The 18,932-nt window shown below is 39.6% G+C and overlaps 1 protein-coding gene across 1 annotated transcript; it reads right to left on the bottom strand.

The window, feature by feature from the left end:
• Positions 1-224: 224 nt before the first annotated feature.
• Positions 225-18,731, bottom strand: LOC115785811 (arachidonate 12-lipoxygenase, 12R-type-like). The gene is made up of 15 exons (XM_030737687.1): positions 18,706-18,731; positions 18,357-18,534; positions 8,992-9,196; positions 8,770-8,851; positions 8,439-8,561; positions 8,239-8,342; positions 4,303-4,469; positions 4,019-4,162; positions 2,693-2,896; positions 2,335-2,421; positions 2,071-2,240; positions 1,322-1,443; positions 1,074-1,174; positions 682-852; positions 225-404 (listed from the first exon to the last, which is right to left on the bottom strand). The coding sequence occupies exons 2-15, from the start codon at positions 18,507-18,509 to the stop codon at positions 225-227; spliced, it is 2,013 nt and encodes a 670-aa protein (XP_030593547.1). The 5' UTR covers positions 18,510-18,534; positions 18,706-18,731.
• Positions 18,732-18,932: the final 201 nt, after the last annotated feature.

The following is an 18,932-nucleotide window of genomic DNA, read 5'->3' as shown; positions in this document are numbered from 1 at the left end:
ATTCTGCACAGTATATTCAAAAATCAAAAGATGATTCAAAATTCTAATATTTTAAAAACAATCACAATGACATCAATCAAATTCACAGATCATTTTACAATGATCAGAGACAGAAAGCTTTTTGTGCTTTTTCCTCAGTTAAAATCAGAACTTAGAGCTCTTTCCCTGCTCTCATTTGAAGAAGAAACTGAATTTGGCCCACAGCTGAGGAAGTCTTTTAATATTCAAATGGCCACACTGTTTTCTACCTCGGCTGGATCCATGTATGTGTATGGCACTTCTAAGCACTTGTTTCTGGCTTTGATGGCTCTACTTAAATCTTCAAGCTTCCTCTGAAAATGCTTTATTATTTTGCGGGGAATCTCTTCAGTGAAGTGGTCCTCTGGGTACTGGCCAAGAGGGACCTGATGAGAACAATGATACTTTTTCATCAACAACATTCAAAATTTTAGCATATTAGGCTCTCAGCATTATTGTGTAAAGTTGTAGGCCCAGTTTCCCGTACAGGGATTATGTCTAATCCTGGACTAAATACTTTTTCCTATTGTGGTCTTCATTGACTTTTTCCTTTTAGTCTAGGACCATGCTTAATCCATGACTGGGAAACCGGCTGGTGTTGTTTTAACAAAATTTGAATATAAACATCTTTGTTTCATGTTTAATGAAATCTTTGCCACTTACAAAGTCACTGGACTGCTTGCTGAGTAGCCACATGACAGCCATGCCCTGAACTGTTACATTGACATCAGGGAAGGTCGCCAGCATTGTGGCCTCACTTGTTGTCCCCTTTGTGGTTGGTGGTGGAAGTTGCAGGGAGATGGGTGTGTTGGGCATCCAGCCACCATAGTCATACTGCATTTAATGAACAAACAAAGGATAACTGATTCATAAGTGCAATAATCATGGTGGTTAATTCCTTCTTTGTTTTTCAGTATTGTTGAGTCCTTCTTGCTGGGGCAATGAAAGGCTGGAAATAATTGGTACTAAAAAGAAGCAGCTGGAGGGAAATTGTGCAACTAATTACATTAATTGGCAACAGGTCAGAAATTAATTGGCTTTATACAAGGACTCACCTGTCCAGCATTCACAGCTGCATGTTGGACTGAGCAAGTGAAGATCACCATGGTGACAAACTTGACCAACTCAGTCACACAGGTAAACCGCTGAGGAATTCCTGTTAAAAGCAGAAAAAATAACTGCATCGCTTAAATGCATTTAGGTGACCAAACATTAGTTAAATTTCTGCTTGCAGTACAATCATATACAGTGTGACCAGATCAACATTATCATCATAAAGACTGAAATATTTTTTAAAGCCCACCTGTGCCTGCTTGAGAAAGGAATCCATGTTCAAAAATGTCCAAAATCCACTTCTGAAGTTCAGAGTCCTGCTGAACCTCACCATCAGTCTTGTAGTAGTAGCTGAAAATTCCCTCCACAAACCTTTGAGAAATGGGGATACACTGTGTAAAACATGCTTTCATCATAGATTTGTATACAAACTGTATGCTCCAGGATTATTTAAATTATACAAAATTTTTATTTTTTTTTTTTTAATGCCCTCCTTTGCTACACACACACACACACACACACACACACACACACACACACACACACACACACACACACACACACACACACACACACACACAGTACAAATAAAAAAAAAAGAAACTTGAAACAAACTGAAAGTAAATCAATTTTAAAAACATTTAAAATAAAATGATTAAAATAAAAACTAATGATATAATATTCAAAACAATAAACCCAGCCTATGTCAGCACGGGGCACTATTAAAAAAAGAGCTTCTTAATCTCAAGAGTTTCACTTCCTGATTAAATAAAGGTTTTAAAAAAAACATTTCTTTTGATCATTAAGCGGCTCCCATCTACTTTCTAGAGCTGTTTGGAAAGTGGATGGAGTTGGGAGTTAGTGGCGGTCTTATTTTCCTGTTACTGCGGTATGTTTTGTAAGTAATGGATTTTGTATTATTTACAAACTTTAAATTGCAGCAGCTTTGAAAGCATAGTTAAGAGGCCATAAACAACAAAAGAAAAGAAACTATGGCACCTGTGGATGATATTCCATGCCTTTACTCCATCATCCCTGTAGTAGAAGTTTGGCACAACCTCTAGGCCACGTTCAGCAATATCATCTGGCATACAGAGGGAGCTGTAGGTTATTGAGGACACTGACCTCTTCAGGGCTGTAATCATGCCCTCTCCACCAGATGCTGCAAACTAGAGAACAGGTAGCTCACAGTTAAAGACAAATGTACATGACACAGAAAAAGAAAACATTTGTTAGGTAGGTGTAGGGCTGATTTTTTCATACCTGAGTGAAAGCTCCAGTCTCAGAAATGAGAAGATTTCGAGCTAAGTAGTTGATCTGCAGAGTGTAGCGTGTGTAAGGTTTGAGAAGCTGAGGGAAAGCAACACAACAATTTATTATATATTTTGTGTACACTGTATTACATAGTATTTGTCTTGAGCTTTAAATTCATATGTTGTATTTATATGCTTTGGTAGTACCAGTCAAAAGTTTGGACACACTTGTAAATGTGTCTAAACTTTTGACTGGTTATATATATATATATATATATATATATATATATATATATATATATATATATATATATATATATATATATATATATATATATATATAATATGTTTCAGCAAACTTCAACTACCTTGTACAGAGGATGAACCATGGGCACATTGCGCAGCAGTGACACTGCAAAAACTTCAGCCAGTAAGTGTGTGCGCAGCAGGTGAACATTGAGTTGATGCTCGTTGAAATCGGCACTTCTCACAAAAATCTTTGCGATCAACCAGTCGTACTCAGAATCAGTAGGAAGAAAGATTGGATTGTCATCTGATGGAGTCTGCTTCAGCTGTAGAAGAAAGGGCAAAGTGGGTCATTTGGTGCAGACAATCCATGCAGGTACTGGTCAGTACTGATGAATTTTCCATTACTGTTGTTTGCCAAGTTTATCTTTTCAGTTGGATCCCTTATGGGCAGTTTCCACTAATCCCTTCAAGGTCAGAGAGGTCAGAGCATGAAGTTCTTCAGAGCAGCTTTTGCTTTTAGATGGCATGTTTTCATTGATGGTATTTTTATATACTCAGTAAGGTGCCGTTTACACGAGACCGTTTTCATTTTGAAACGGTGTCGTTTTGATGCGTTTCGGCCATGCGTTTACACGACAACAGAGTGAAAACGATGTGTTTCAGAAACGGGGTCCAGAGTGGAGCGTTTCAGAAACGCACCGGCTTGCGTTTTCGTGTAAACACTTGAAACAGGGATGATTTGAAAACGCTCGACTCGCACATGCGCACTATGGTTGCGACGGCCACAGTTTTTCGCGCACGCGCAAACTGATAAACAGTACTCGCGGATTCACGAGTGCTTCTTATGCTTTTCCTGTGTTTTTACCGTTTTGTAATTCAGCGTTGTGTGCAGCAGCGATCCAACCTCATCATCGGTCCACACAAAACCTCTCACATTGGCCGTTTTGTAAGTAATGAACAATTTGCCGCACTACCTACTGTGTCACTCCACGCATGCGCGTCTTGCATAAACAAACTTTGCAAAGAGAAAACCAACGCCAACTTGTGGCCTGGCATGAGAACTACATCGTTTTCATCATTTCACATATCCTCGTGTAAACGCGGATCGTTTCTGAAACGCCATCGTGTAAACGAAAGGCTGAAACGCATCAAAACGACACCGTTTCCAGTGAAAACGGCTTCGTGTAAACGGCACCTAAATATGACATCTACTACTGACTTGATTTATGTACTTGTCAGACTGTGCTTTCAACAACTTGGCCATGATTATAGGATGAACTTTTTCACAAGGCTAAAGGCTGAGGCAAAAATAAATAATGACTTCCTTGCCTGCAGAGAAAATTCATAGCTGGTGTCCAGATACAGCACTAAGGCAGGTTATCTGTAATGATTAGTTATAGCCACTTTAATAAATATTTTAACTTAAAGCTTAGTGTCTAAATTACCTGAATAGCAATCGGCATTAGTTTATCATCAGAAGCTTTGTGGAGCAGGACGAGAGGCGCCATCAAGTACTGCTTCTTCCCATTGATGGTGTTTGTGTTCAGTCCATCCAAACGCTTGTAGTCACACAGGAATATGTTTCCTTTCTGATCAAAGTTCAGAATATTGCAACAGTCTGGATATGGCCCGTGCTCAGTGAATGTGTAAGTGCAATTATTTGATCAAATATTACAAAGATCAAGTACTTGACTCAAGAAAGGTTTCTCTGCTTTTGTGAGACAGTCACCTTCATTTCATCTGCCAGGCTACACCGACCGTGGGGGAACACCATGTCATCAGTGACAGGGAAGTTACTGGGCAGGGCTGTACAACGCTGGATCAACATGGGGTTGACACCATTTAGAAACTGGTAGCCGAAAAAAGCATCCTCTTTCCAATGGTCTTGAACATATCCTGCAAAAAGAACAATATTTAAATTCATCATTTACCTGTAGGCTACAAAATTCATGAATTTGTGTCAGAAGTTCAGTATCTGAGACAGTCCAAGTCTTGATGATATGAAATGTATAAAAAGTCATTAATTAAAAATCTATCAAAAATATTAAAGCCGCAAGAGGCAATGATTGGGCCCTCGCACCCAGCGAGTGTCTACCTGTGGCGCGCTCGAGCCGTGCTGTGCTCGGAGGTTGTTGTGGACAGGAGACTCTGAAGCTCACGTGGATGGTGTCAGCCCAGAAGGCTACCCTTACCTCGCATCGTTCGGCTGCCTAATGACTCCTGCGTCCTGCTGATTTCTTGTCACCACTAGGTGGTTTTATGAGTGTGATACAAAGCTGCTAAATGTGTGTGTCCAGAATCATTCACACTCTCATGAAGTTTGGGACAGATTGGACAATGTATGTTTGAGATGTGACATTTTGGTGTCTTGTGGTACAGTGTATCGCAAAAGTGAGTACACCCCTCACATTTCTGCAGATATTTAAGTATAGCTTTTCATGGGACAACACTGACAAAATGACACTTTGACACAATGAAAAGTAGTCTGTGTGCAGCTTATATAACAGTGTAAATTTATTCTTCCCTCAAAATAACTCAATATACAGCCATTAATGTCTAAACCAACGGCAACAAAAGTGAGTACACCCCTAAGAGACTACACCCATAAATGTCCAAATTGAGCACTGCCTGTCATTTCCCCTCCAAAATGTCATGTGACTCATTAGTGTTACTGGGTCTCAGGTGTGCATAGGGAGCAGGTGTGTTCAATTTTGTAATACAGCTCTCTCACTCTCTCATACTGGTCACTGAAAGTTCCAACATGGCACCTCATGGCAAAGAACTCTCTTAGGATCTTAAAAGACGAATTGTTGAGCTACATGAAGACTGTTATATAAGCTGCACACAGACTACTTTTCATTGTCTCAAAATGTCATTTTGTCAGTGTTGTCCCATGAAAAAATATCTGCAGAAATGTGAGGGGTGTACTCACTTTTGTGATACACTGTATATGATTGAATTCGTTCAGTACATAAGAGAAAAAAAATGTGATTCAAAATGCGGAAAGATTGCGTGAATGATTGCAGAATATGTGTGACAATGTTGTGGTTTCTCCATAGAGATGTGATGTGGACTTTGGTGGGGTGGCCACGGCTGCAGTGTGCAAAACGGGGCATGGGTCAGGCTGATGTACAGAATGTCTGTACCCAATTTCATACATTTCTGGGAAACTAAAGGCTTTGCTCTCCATATAAATGGAATACAATATTTAGGGGCAGTGATCATGGCTGCAACATGCAAAATGGGGCATAGGTCTAATTGACTTTTTGATCAGGATGATTCAAGAATATCTGTAACCAATTTCATACATTTAGGGGAACTAAATGTTTTCTCCATATAAACCCAGTGTAGTGTTTGGGTGTGGTCACGGCTGCGGCGTGTAAAATGGAGCATGGGTCTGATTGGCTTTTTTGATCAGGATGATGTCAACAATGTTGAAACAAATTTTCATGCATTTCAGAGAAATTAATCTGTGGACCATCATACAGATATTCATTTGCTGCTGCAGGGGGCGCTATTGCACCTATAGCCTTGAATCCGTAGTTATGGGTTCAGCCTGGGTCTGTGATTATCTGGAGCCATTTTGTTCTCACTATGTGAAATGCCTAGGAGGATATTATTTAAATAGCAGGCCTGAAAATGGCAAAAATTGACACCTTCAATTGAAAATGGCTGACTTCCTGTAGGGTTTTGTGTATGGGTCCAAAAGACTTTTTGATATGTTGCGTGCTCAAAGCCATGCCGCCCTCAGAGGTTTTTTGATCGTGATGGCTCTCCATATATACACAGTGCAATATTTGGAAGGTGGTCACAGCTGCAGCATGCAAAATGGGGCATGGGTCTGATTGACTTTTTTGATCGTGATAGTGTATAAAATGTCTGTAACCAATTTCATACATGTCTGTGAAACTAAATCTTTTGCTCTCCATATAAACCCAATGCAGTATGTATTTGGGGTGTGGTCACGGCTGTGGTGTTCAAAATAGAGCATAGGTCTCATTGACTTTTTTGATCAGGATGATGTCAGGAATTTTAAAACAAATTTTCATGCATTTCAGAGAAACTAAATTCAGAGAAACTAATTCTGTGGAACGTCATACAAATTTTCATTTGCATCTGCAGGGGGCACTATTGCACCTATAGCCTTGAATCCATAGTTATGGGTTCAGCCTGGGTCTGTGATTACATTTTTAGGCTGATCGGGCAAAGCATGTGCGAACGAGTGCACAAACAATTTTGTGGCAAGAGAGAAAAATGAAGGCAAAATTCATCACCCTGGTGTGACAAGGCTGTTGAATATTCTACAAAACCTTGAATAACTTTTGATGGACCACTTGTGTAGATGATCTGGAGCCATTTTGGTCTCACTGGGTGAAATGCCCTAGGAGGAGATTATTTAAATAGCAGGCCTGAAAATGGCAAAAATTGACACCTTCAATTGAAAATGTATGACTTCCTGTAGGGTTTCGGGTATGGGTCCAAGAGACTTTTTGGTACGTCTTAGGATGTTACATGAGCCTGCACAATTTCAGATATGTAGATAAAATGTAGCTCTGGGGCTGTGCAAAAAACATGGTATTTCACAATATTTCCAGGTCCCACTAGGTGGCGGTCTAATGTTTATGGACTTAATGCATATCACTGTGTTCAGGGCGGAGGCTTATCTAACCACTGAAGTTTGATACAGATTGGGCAATGTGGCTTTGCCATCCCTTAAGGGTCACGCCCTTTGGCAAAAACTCACAGTTTTGAAACAATTTAAGGCCAACTCCTTAAGGCTTTCCAGGGGAAATTTGAGATGGTTCTGTTCAACCACCTTGGAGCTGTACCTCAAAGTGTAAAACATGACATTTCCTGTACCCACTAGGTGGCACTGCGACTGTCAGTAAATATTATCATATGTATGGGTTCAGGGGCGGACCATCATCCTACTGAAGAAGTTTGATCCAGATTGGATAATGTAGGTTTGAATGAGAGGCAATCAAAATTTCCTGGCGAATGATCAAAATTTACTGTGGTGTCACGGCCACGCCCTTTGGTGAAAACTCACCATTTTTTAAATTTAGATTCCCCCTGGTGTGTAGATAAGACAAAACAAATATGAAGTTGATAACATCCGAAACCTATGAGTTATTAGAGGAAGTATGAGGGCAGGAAATCGCTAAAATCACCCATTTAATTCACAATGGAGGACTTCTTGTTGGGTTTAGGGCATTGGGTCCTGTGGTCTTTTTTGTTCGTCTGGACATGTGTGTACCAAATTTCATACATGTACGTGAAACACAGCAATGGGAATTGAACTAAAGGTGGTGCTGTAGAGCCATTTTGAAAGTCCTATGCCTGAAACCATTAAAATACTTAAATTTTCACCAGACCTGACGTGCAAAATTTCATGAGTTTTTGATGATGTTTAGGCCCTCAAAAAAGCAATTCATTTGCCTAAATAATCCAAAGCAGATACAATAGGTCCTTCGCACAGGTTGTGCTCGGGCACTAATAAAATGATATTATACATTCTCTGATTTTTAAATAAATGAATGAATATATTATATAACGAAAAATGTATATGCTTTACAGAAAAGGCTGTACATTTTGGCTAGCAGTTAAATACATGATGTTATGCATAAAGCAGAAGTTCTCCATTATTACAATGTGAGTACAGTACCTGATATGGCAGTCGTTTTGCAGCAAAACACCCGACGGATGCTGTCAATATCATCCCACTTCTTCTTACAGTTATCCAGTCCCTTCAGTTTTAGCTCAGTCAGTCTGAAAAAGAAGAACACATTTGTCATTTGTTCTTTATGATGCTTAATGTCTTTTTGATTGGTAAAGAAAGAAGTACGTAGAATATTAGAATGTCACCCCATGGAAGCAGTGTAGAGAAACTCTGTGGTTTTGGTGAAGGAGAAGCGGACCTCACACGGCAGTGAAAGTGGATTTTCTGCCTTCATTGAGTGCGGCATTCCCTCTACATACACATCCCAACTGAGAAAACAAAGAAACAGCAGAGTGATGAGGTTAATTACATTATGAAATATGCACTGCAACATATTTTCTTAAATTAATATCAACAGATAATATATTATATACTTAAATATCATTAATATCAGGATGTTCAATTATAGCTTGAGAGCATTTAGCATTTGCATGGCAGTTTCAGCGGCTCAAATGTGTAAAAGCTCTGAGCTCTCACCGAAAGTCTTCTTCTCGCTGATTAAGCTCCTGCTGTCGGCTGTATCTGCCAAGATGATGGTTGTCTTCAAAGACTCTCAGAGCTAAAATAAAACAAAGTTTAAAATTGCTAATCAATAAGGTGCATTTGGAAATTGCTTTGGCCTCATTAGAGACTTTGTTTTACATCTATTGTAGCCTGTAAACACTGAACATGATTTAAGACAAGCGTATTTCCCCAAACCTTTTCCATCTTTGAAGCGGTACACCTTGCTGTCAGTGATCCAGCGATAGATGGGAAAGTTGTAGGTGTCTCCCTCAGGGGATTTCACCTCCACCTTGTCACAGAACCAAGCATCATTCGGGAACAGTGGGAGAGGCTGTTTGTCTAGTTCTATTAGCACAAGTTTTCCAAGGGAAGTGGAGCAGGACACAGTAAAACTTGATACCTAAAGAAATGATATAATAGTTCATACTGAGACTTAAGACACCAGCATACAGTTGATCCTAGAATTTACTATGGTTCATAAAGTGAACTCTTTGATTTGGCAATTTTTATGGTGATAGATTTCAACTTGAATATAGTGGTAAATACAGTGGTATGCAAAAGTTTGGGCACCCCTGATAATTTTCATGATTTTCCTTTATAAATCATTGGTTGTTCGAATCAGAAATTTCAGTTAAATTATCATATAGCAGACGAACACAGTGATATTTGAGAAGTGAAATGAAGTTTATAGGATTCACAGAAAGTGTGCAATAATTATTTAAACAAAATTAGGCAGGTGCGTAAGTTTGGGCACCCCAACAGAAAAATGACATCAATATTTAGTAGATCTTCCTTTTGCAGAAATAACAGCCTCTAAATGCTTCCTATAGCTTCCAATCAGATTCTGGATTCTGGTTGAAGGTATTTTGGACCATTATTCTGTCCAAAACGTCTCCAGTTCAGTCAGGTTTGATGGTTTCCGAGCATGGACAGCCCGCTTTAAATCACACCACAGATTTTCCATAATATTCAGGTCTGGGGACTGAGAAGGCCGTTCCAGAACATTGTACTTGTTCGTCTGCATGAATGCCTTAGTAGATTTTGAGAAGCGTTTAGAGTCGTTGTCTTGCTGAAGTATCCACCCCGGCACAACTTGAACTCTGTCACTGATTCTTGAACATTGTTCTCAAGAATCTGCTGATATTGACTGGAATCCATGAAACCCTCAACTTTAACAAGATTCCACCAAATTTTACTGTGGGTAGCAAGTGTTTATTCTTGGAATGCAGTGTTCGTTTTCTGCCATGCATACCGCTCCTTGTTATGTCCAAATAACTCAGTTTTAGTTTCATCAGTCCACAGCACCTTATTCCCAAATGAAGCTGGCTTGTTAAAATGTGCTTCAGCATACCTCAAGCGACTCTGTTTGTGGCGTGTGTGCATAAAAGGCTTCTTCTGTATTACTCTCCCATACAGTCTCTCCTTGTGCAAAGTGCGCTGAATAGTTTAACGATGCACAGTGACACCATCTGCAGCAAGATGATGTTGTAGGTCTTTGGAGCTGCTCTGTAGGTTGACTAGGACTGTTCTCACCATCCTTCACTTCTGCCTATCTGAGATTTTTCTTGGCCTGCCACTTTGGGCCTTAACTAGAACTGTCTGTGGTCTTCCATTTTCTCACTATGTTCCTCACAGTGGAAACTGACAGCTGAAATCTCTGAGATAGCTTTTTGTATCCTTCCCCTAAACCAGGGATCCTCAAATCCAGGCCTCGAGGTCCGGTGTCCTGCAAGTTTTAGATGTGTCTCTGCTAGTGTTGTAGTCAAGACCACCTAACCCGAGACCGAGACAAGACCAAGACCAGAGTGTATCGACACAGAGACAAGACCAAGACTTTTAGGGTCCAAGACCAGTCGAGACCGAGATTAAACAGATTAAAGCTGCAGTATGTAACTTTTATAAAAAATCTGTTTTTTACATATTTGTTAAAACTGTCACCATGTCACGACAGTATGAGACCGAAAATCTTCAAAAAAAATGGAGCTCCTCCACCTCCCTGAACCGCTCCCAGTCAAAAACAACCAATCAGAGCCAGGAGGAGGGTCTTAGCACTGTCAATCACTCCTTGTGTATGCTGCTCAATGTAGTTGTGTGCGATACTTCAAGATTTGGTATCGATCCTATGCCAAGTAAACACAGGGCCATTATCACCGATACTGATACCAATACTTTTTAATAATTATGAAGAATTTCCATGAAGTTTAACTGGTTTGAGATTTTTTTCCTTTGGATCATTAATTAGTTAAAACCCAGGATAGAATTGGGAAAGTTTATATGTAAGTAGAAAATACTTTATCAAAATAAAAGTTATCGTTCTGAAACAATAGAACATTAACAAAACAATTTTCCCCATACATTGATGTCTTGAATGTTGTTTTTCATAAATGAAGTGTACAAAATCATCACTCAAAAACAAATGCAAACTTTTTTTCCAGGTAGATCGTTCAGAAAGTATAATAAAAAAATTAAATAAAAAATTTCCCTTCATTCACTAATTTTCTACAAATTTAAATTTGCTTTAAATGTTTCATAGCAAAATCTTTTTTTTTTTTCCAAATAAAATATGTTATGGGTCAAATGACCGTATAACAAAACATTGTGGGGAGGGGAGGAGCAAAGTGTGTCTGCTCTGTGCTGTGACAGTAGTGACACTTAGACAGTCAGCTCGCAGCTGCATACAGGAGAGAAACTGAAGCCAAAGTATCTCATTACACTGATATTGATCAATACTAACACTGGCATCCATATTATCGATATTAGGATCGATCTGCCCACCACTAGCTCAATGTACTAATGGCGGAGAAACAACTTACTTACATCTCTGCCGTTACCATTGGGGGTGGCCATGGTAACTTCAGGGTTCTAGCAAGAAATATTTCTCACCCCAGCCCTAATGCTAATTAGTAAGCTAATGCTAACCGCTAAATGCCGCTCCCACTTGTTAATTGAGTAATGGGGCCTAAGATGTAACTGGAAAGCAGTGATCAGTTTTTTTGGACGTGTAGTTACATTTCTCGAGGTGTCAGGTTTGGTTCAGAGAGGATTTTCAGTTATACACAAAGGATCAATGCAGAACTCTAAATCAGGCCTTTTTAGATCAATAGAATGATAATTTTTGCATATAATCCAGAAAGGTTACATTTATATATATCAAGCATTTAATGTGTCCCAGAGTGCCGTTTCCTTCCACTAATGTGTTTGCAGAAATAACATAAAAAAAATACACAACAAAAACATAATCCAGATTTTTTAAACAATCAGCTGCTAAAAGCATTTCCTACATTTGAATATCAGCCACCATGTTGTGAGCATAAACTATCACGTTTTTTAATACAACAATAGGAAGTGACGTCATCTTGCTGGGAACTGTAGTTATTTTATTCTTGAAGGCCTCTCATAGCTCTACTGGTGCTGAAAACTAATGTTTGACTATGGCTTTCTGAATACAAGCAGAGCTGCAACTATCAGTTATTTTAGTAATCAAGTATTCAATTGATTACTCCGTCAATTAATCAAGTAATTGGATAAGAAATAATTTTTCATTTTAACAATTCATCAGCATATTTTAACTTCCGTACTGCAGATGTTTCTCTGAACGATTGCTAGTGCTAATGGCAGCCCCCCTTTCCCCAGTACACTGTGGTTATAGGTCTGTTCTGGTGGCTACAGCTGACGTAAAGAAAAAAATAACAGCTGACATCCTCTGCACAACACACACGCGCACATTCAAACATGCGCACTCACAGCACAGTGAAGTGGGGGCGTGGAAAAACATCTCAGCGATCCACTCGTGTTAAAGGGTCGTTTTTGTTTTGTTTTTTCCAAATGACAGAAATCCGTTACAGCGATGGATAACTAATGTAGAGGAAATGCTCCGCTTACACGGAGACACCTGAGCTGCAGAGTTGAAATGAAACATCAAAGCAAGAAATTTGTGTCGAGGATTTTTAATAATCGAATTGAGTTACTCCAAGAATCGTTGCAGCCCTAAAACTTGCATTAAATTTTTAGTATCAAAATACACGAAGGTTGGTATTTACCTTTCATGCTGGGATTTTTTTGTTGAATCGGAAGCCTGAAAATTTTCTTTGATCTTCATTTTCCCACTTACTTCTCTTCGTGTTCATGCCGGTTGTTATTTTGATTTATGCAGCACATAGTGAGACCAAACGTGCACATTGTGAATGAAACTGTCCGTGCTCTGTGGTAGATTGCAAACTGCGGTGAAATGATACAGGCGTAAACAGCGATAATAGCAGGGACCTACCCGGGGCGGAGTCTGCGAGGTGCGCTCCTTTGAGAGGCAGAAGAGCGCAAAAGATGTTAACAAATAAATTGGACAGTATTCTGGCAATTTAGTGATATTTCCAGAGCTGTGGTCTTGACTGGTCTTGAAATAAAATCCCGAGTCCGCAATGTCCGAGTCCATGACAAGACCAAGACCATCAAAAAGCTGTCTCGAGACCAAGACCGATCTCGAGTACTACAACACTAGTCTCTGCTTCAACATACCTAAGTCAATTACAGAAGTCATTAGCAGGACTCTGGAGAACTTGACTGCATACTGAGGAAGAAATTCAGCCATTTGATTCAGGTGTGTTGGATCAAGGACACATCTAAAACCTTGAGGCCTGGATTTGAGTATCCCTGCCCTAAACCATGATGTTGAACAATCTTTGTTTTCAGGTCATTTGAGAGTTGTTTTGAGGCTCCCATGTTGCCACACTTAAGAGAAGATGCAAAGACGAGAAACGCTTGCAACTGGCCACCTTAACCCTTTCTCATAATTGGATTCACCTGTGTATGTAAGTCAAGGGTCAATGAACTTACAAAACAAATTGTGTTCCAATAATTAGAGCTATTCAGATCAATAAAATGAGAAGGGTACCCAAACTTATGCACCTGCCTAATTTTTAGGGCCCGAGCACAACCTGTGTGAAGGACCTATTGTATCTGCTTTGGATTATTTAGGCAAATGAATCGCTTTTTTGAGGGCCTAAACATGCCCCAAAACTCACGAAATTTTGCACACGTGTCAGGTCTGGTGAAAATGTAAGTATTTTAATGGTTTCAGGCATGGTGCTTTCAAAATGGCTCTACAGCACCACCTTTAGTTCAATTCCCACTGTGTTTCACATACATGTATGAAATTTGGTACACATATGTAACATGTCCAGACGAACAAAAAAGACCACAGGGCCCAATGCCCTAAACCCAACAAGAAGTCCTCCATTGTGAATTAAATGGGTGATTTTAGCGATTTCCTGCCCTCATACGTCCTCTAATAACTCATAGGTTTTGGATGTTATCAACTTCATATTTGTTTTGTCTTATCTACACACCAGGGGGAATCTAAATTTAAAAAATGGTGAGTTTTCACCAAAGGGCGTGGCTGTGACACCACAGTAAATTTTGATCATTCCCTAGGAAATTTTGATTGCCTCTCTTCTTCAGTAGGATGATGGTCCGCCCCTGAACCCATACATATAATATTTACTGACAGTCACAGCGCCACCTAGTGGGTACAGGAAATGTCATGTTTTACACTTTAAGGTACAGCTCCAAAGTGGTTGAAGAGAACCATCCAGGGGCGGGGTGGCCATAGGGAGGTTCGGGAGGTTTCCCGAACGGCCGGTCGTTTCCAGGCCGGATCGGCCGGTGATCAGAATTTTTTATTTTTTAACCCAATTAAGCACAGCAGCACTCGCGCGGCCACAGGTGCAGGCAGTGATGGTCGGTCGCGAACGTTTCGGCTCTAAGAGCTCTTTTTTCATCAGGAGGGGCTACAAACACAACAGCCCAGCAGAGTTAATTTTGTTGATGAAATATTTTCATCATAGTTTTCGTCAACGGCCCTTTTTTCATGACGAAAAAGAGATAACTAAATAAAAACTACCTAAAAGAATAAAAACGACAAAGAAATTAACTGACACTTTCGTCAATGAATGAAAATGAGATGAAAATGCTTAGCAGGGACGAAATCCAATCAGAACTGATTTAATTTTGTGACAGTACGGGACAAGTTAGGAAAACATCCAATAAAACGCACAGTTGCGCAAATTTGCTTTAAACCCGGTGTTGTGCCAAAAAGTGATCGTCTGCCAAAAAGTGATTGCCAGAAAATGATTGCCTGTATTTAAACAGTTGTAAATTACTTGCTGATCTATAATCTGTGGGAAATATGTCAAACATATCTCTCGTGAATGATATCAAGTCATTTTGAGAGAGAAACAGCATTTCTGTTACACGGTAGAAGCTGCAATCAGTTTTTGGCAGTGACTTTTATATAGTCTTTATTTATCAGGGTAAAAACTGTAATTTATCTTAAAAATGTCTTATTAAAGTGAAATCTGGCCAAGAGGGCAGCAGAAAACCCAACTCTATAAAGATGTTTTAAGTGACCAAAGAGGACTGGATTTATTATAATGTATAATAATGAGTCATAAACGTACTTGAAAAACAGGTAATTTCTTAATTTTATATATAAGCCCTTCATAAATCATACTGACTGCACCCTATTCACCAATATAAGCAAAGACATTATACATAAAAGCACATAGAAACATCAGAAATCACTTTATGGCAGACGATCACTTTTTGGCACAACACCGGGAAGGACAAACTAGCCTGTGATTTGTCTTTACTTCCGATAGAACTAAGTGATGTAAACAATGTCAGCAGGGAGAAAGAGAAGAGCCGATGTATGGACACATTTGTCCTTTGATGTTGTGACAAACAAAACCATGTGTAAACCATGTGGGGCGACTATCTCGGGTAAAAACACGACAAATCTTAAACGACATCTGCAAACCAGTCACCCAGATCTCCATGCAAAGGTAAGCATTTTAATGTCATGCAGGATAAAGTGTTTTTCCCAGTTTAGCGTTTGTGTTTAGAGAAAATCTCCACACCGTGGTGGATTAGCCTTTTCTCATCTTAGTCCTGAACACTGTCCTGTACCTTTCAGAGCGTGTCCTGCTGTAAAATGCTCGTATTATCTCAGTAAGGTGGTGTTAATGATCAGGTGTGTGGGAAGCAGGTGAAACACTTATGTTAATATTAATAATATTCCATAACTTTAATAAATGTTTAATTTTGTGTAAGTGTGTATAATGACTAATTCAGGGGAACTGAAGAAAAAGCATTTACATTTTACACTCTTTATATTTTAGTCGACTAAATCAACTGTAGATTTAGTCCACTGTATTCTTAAGATAATTTTGTCGACTAAAACTTGACGAAAACTATTCAAATGACTAAATTATGACTAAAACTAAATTAGATTTTTGTCAAAAGACTATGACTAAAACTAAATCAAAATTTGTTGTCAAAATTAACACTGCAGCCCAGCCAGCACACCATTAGGAGAGGTGAAGGGCGAGACACCAGCTAAGGGGGGGGGTTGACGATCTTTTACCCCCTTTTGCTACTCCGTTGTATGATCAGATAAAAGGCCTCTCCAAACCAAGCTCCCGGGCTGAATTTCAAACCCAGCCCGCCCCTGGAACCATCTCAAATTTCCCCTGGAAAGCCTTAAGGAGTTGTCCTTAAATTGTATCAAAACTGTGCGTTTTCGCCAAAGGGCGTAACCCTGGATGGATGGCAAAGTTAGATGTTTTGCCATGAAGGCAAAAATGGCAGTAACTAAAAGCCACATTGCCCAATCTGCATCAAACTTCAGTGGTTAGATAAGCCTTCCGCCCTGAATACAATGATATGCATTAAGTCCATAAACATTAGACCGCCACCTAGTGGGACCTGGAAATATTGTGAAATACCATGTTTTTTGCACAGCCCCAGAGCTACATTTTATCTACATATCTGAAATTGTGCAGGCTCATGTAACATCCTAAGACGTACCAAAAAGTCTCTTGGACCCATACCCGAAACCCTACAGGAAGTCATACTGTCATGGTCCTGGGCCGGTGGCCCAGCATTTTGAGTTTCTTTTGCGTAGCCTTCTTTGTCATACTTTTTAGGTTATGTTCCTTAGTGTTTCTTATAGTTATATTGTTTGAGTATGTTTAGTTTCCCTTGTTGTTTTTGTGCATGTTCTCCTTGTCAAGTTTTCAGTGTTAGGTCTGCGTCTGTTATGTTTAGTCAGTTCCTGTCTTATTTTGACAGTCTCGTGTTCCCTGTGTTTTGTATCTAGTTTTGCTTCCCCTTTGTTATTAGGTTCATTTGGTTCACCTGTCATCCCCTGTTTCCACTTGCACTAATCCCCTTGTGTGTATTTAAACCCTTAGTCTGCCTTTGTTAGTTGTCACGTCATCGTCATTGTTTTCCCCCCCAGTGTTCCCTTCCTAGCTGTGTGTTTTGGATTTTGCTTTCTCCCAGGCTTCTAGTTTGTTCCTGCCCTGGTGGAGATTTAGAGTTTTGTATTTTTGAAATAAAGTCGTTTTTAGTTTACGTCTGCGTCAGTCCTGCACTTGGGTCCTCTCCCTCCGCACACAGCCCCTCATCGTGACACATACATTTTCAATTGAAGGTGTCAATTTTTGCCATTTTCAGGCCTGCCATTTAAAAAATCTCCTCCTAGGGCATTTCACCCAGTGAGACCAAAATGGCTCCAGATCATCTACACAAGTGGTCCATCAAAAGTTATTCAAGGTTTTGTAGAATATTCAACAGCCTTGTCACACCAGGGTGATGAATTTTGCCTTCATTTTTCTCTCTTGCCACAAAATTGTTTGTGCACTCGTTCGCACATGCTTTGCCCGATCAGCCTAAAAATGTAATCACAGACCCAGGCTGAACCCATAACTATGGATTCAAGGCTATAGGTGCAATAGCGCCCCCTGCAGATGCAAATGAAAATTTGTATGACGTTCCACAGAATTAGTTTCTCTGAATTTAGTTTCTCTGAAATGCATGAAAATTTGTTTAAAAATTCCTGACATCATCCTGATCAAAAAAGTCAATGAGCCCTATGCTCTATTTTGAACACCACAGCCGTAACCACACCCAAATACATACTGCATTGGGTTTATATGGAGAGCAAAAGATTTAGTTTCACAGAAATGTATGAAATTGGTTACAGACATTTTATACTCTATCACGATCAAAAAAGTCAATCAGACCCATGCCCCATTTTGCATGCTGCAGCTGTGACCACCTTCCAAATATTGCACTGTGTATATATGGAGAGCCATCACGATCAAAAAAACCTCTGAGGGCGGCATGGCTTTGAGCACGCCACGGGTCGATGCGCGCTGGGTGCGAGGGCCTGATCATCATCGCTTGTGGCTTTAATCTTTAAATAATCATTGCACACTTTCTGTAAATCCTATAAACTTCATTTCACTTCTCAAATATCGCTGTGTTCATCTGCTATATGCCATATTTAACTGAAACTTCTGATCTGAAAAACCACTGATTTATAAAGGAAATTCATGAAAATTATCAGGGGTGCCCAAACTTTTGCATACCACTATATGTTGTTGCTGTGAGTCACAGTTAGTGATCCCTTTATTTTCCCCAAACAGGATTTCATGTGTGTATAATGTCATATAGGGAACCTGAGAAACATTTGAACATGGAGATGGATATCCCAGACTTACTGCTCCTCTGACGAAGGATGAAGCCCCTTTCAAGCTCATGAGCCACTTTCGATTACTCTCCCCATCTGTGCCCACCAGCTTAATGAAGACATTGTTAAAAGTGGTGGAATTAACACTATTGCCAGTGAATACAGTCACTTCATACACCACCATTTTCCCTTTTGACTGTGATCAAATCCTGGTGGGGAGAGAATTAAAGTCACTCTCAGCACTGATTTGGATGTGTAAACCTTTAAAATTGTGATATCATAATGAAGAGGACAATAACAAAAGGAATTTTAACAGACTGTGCTAAATGCCTTTTTTTTAGTGACAATTTCTAACCGAAATTATCTGAAAAATCTCTTACCTTTGTCAGTGAGATGAAGAAGTCCCTTAGAATAACTGTTCTGTCAAAGTTGCCCCCATGATTTCTCTTCTTATTAACAGAGTTTAGAGGGCGTGTCCAGTCAATTGAATCACTTCATTTTTGTGATGAAATGCTAGAGAATGTTGAGCAATTATTGAGGTCTGAAGGAGCACCAGTTTATTCAAGATAAACAAGCTCTGCCACAGTTAAATATAGAACCATCACAG

This window comes from Archocentrus centrarchus, chromosome 1 (assembly GCF_007364275.1).
Source record: "Archocentrus centrarchus isolate MPI-CPG fArcCen1 chromosome 1, fArcCen1, whole genome shotgun sequence".
Taxonomy (NCBI): domain Eukaryota; kingdom Metazoa; phylum Chordata; class Actinopteri; order Cichliformes; family Cichlidae; genus Archocentrus; species Archocentrus centrarchus.
The sequence above is the reverse complement of the archived record's forward strand: the minus strand, read 5'-3'. Positions and strand labels throughout refer to the sequence as shown.

Excerpts from the sequence above, each read along its gene's own strand:
- LOC115785811 (XM_030737687.1), bottom strand. The coding sequence starts at position 18,509 with ATGGTGGTGTATGAAGTGACTGTATTCACTGGCAATAGTGTTAATTCC. Across the intron at positions 2,422-2,692 it reads TGGTTCATCCTCTGTACAAG|CTTCTCAAACCTTACACACG; the intron begins GTAGTTGAAGTT and ends GCTTTCCCTCAG. Across the intron at positions 1,175-1,321 it reads CCTTTCTCAAGCAGGCACAG|GAATTCCTCAGCGGTTTACC; the intron begins GTGGGCTTTAAA and ends TGCTTTTAACAG.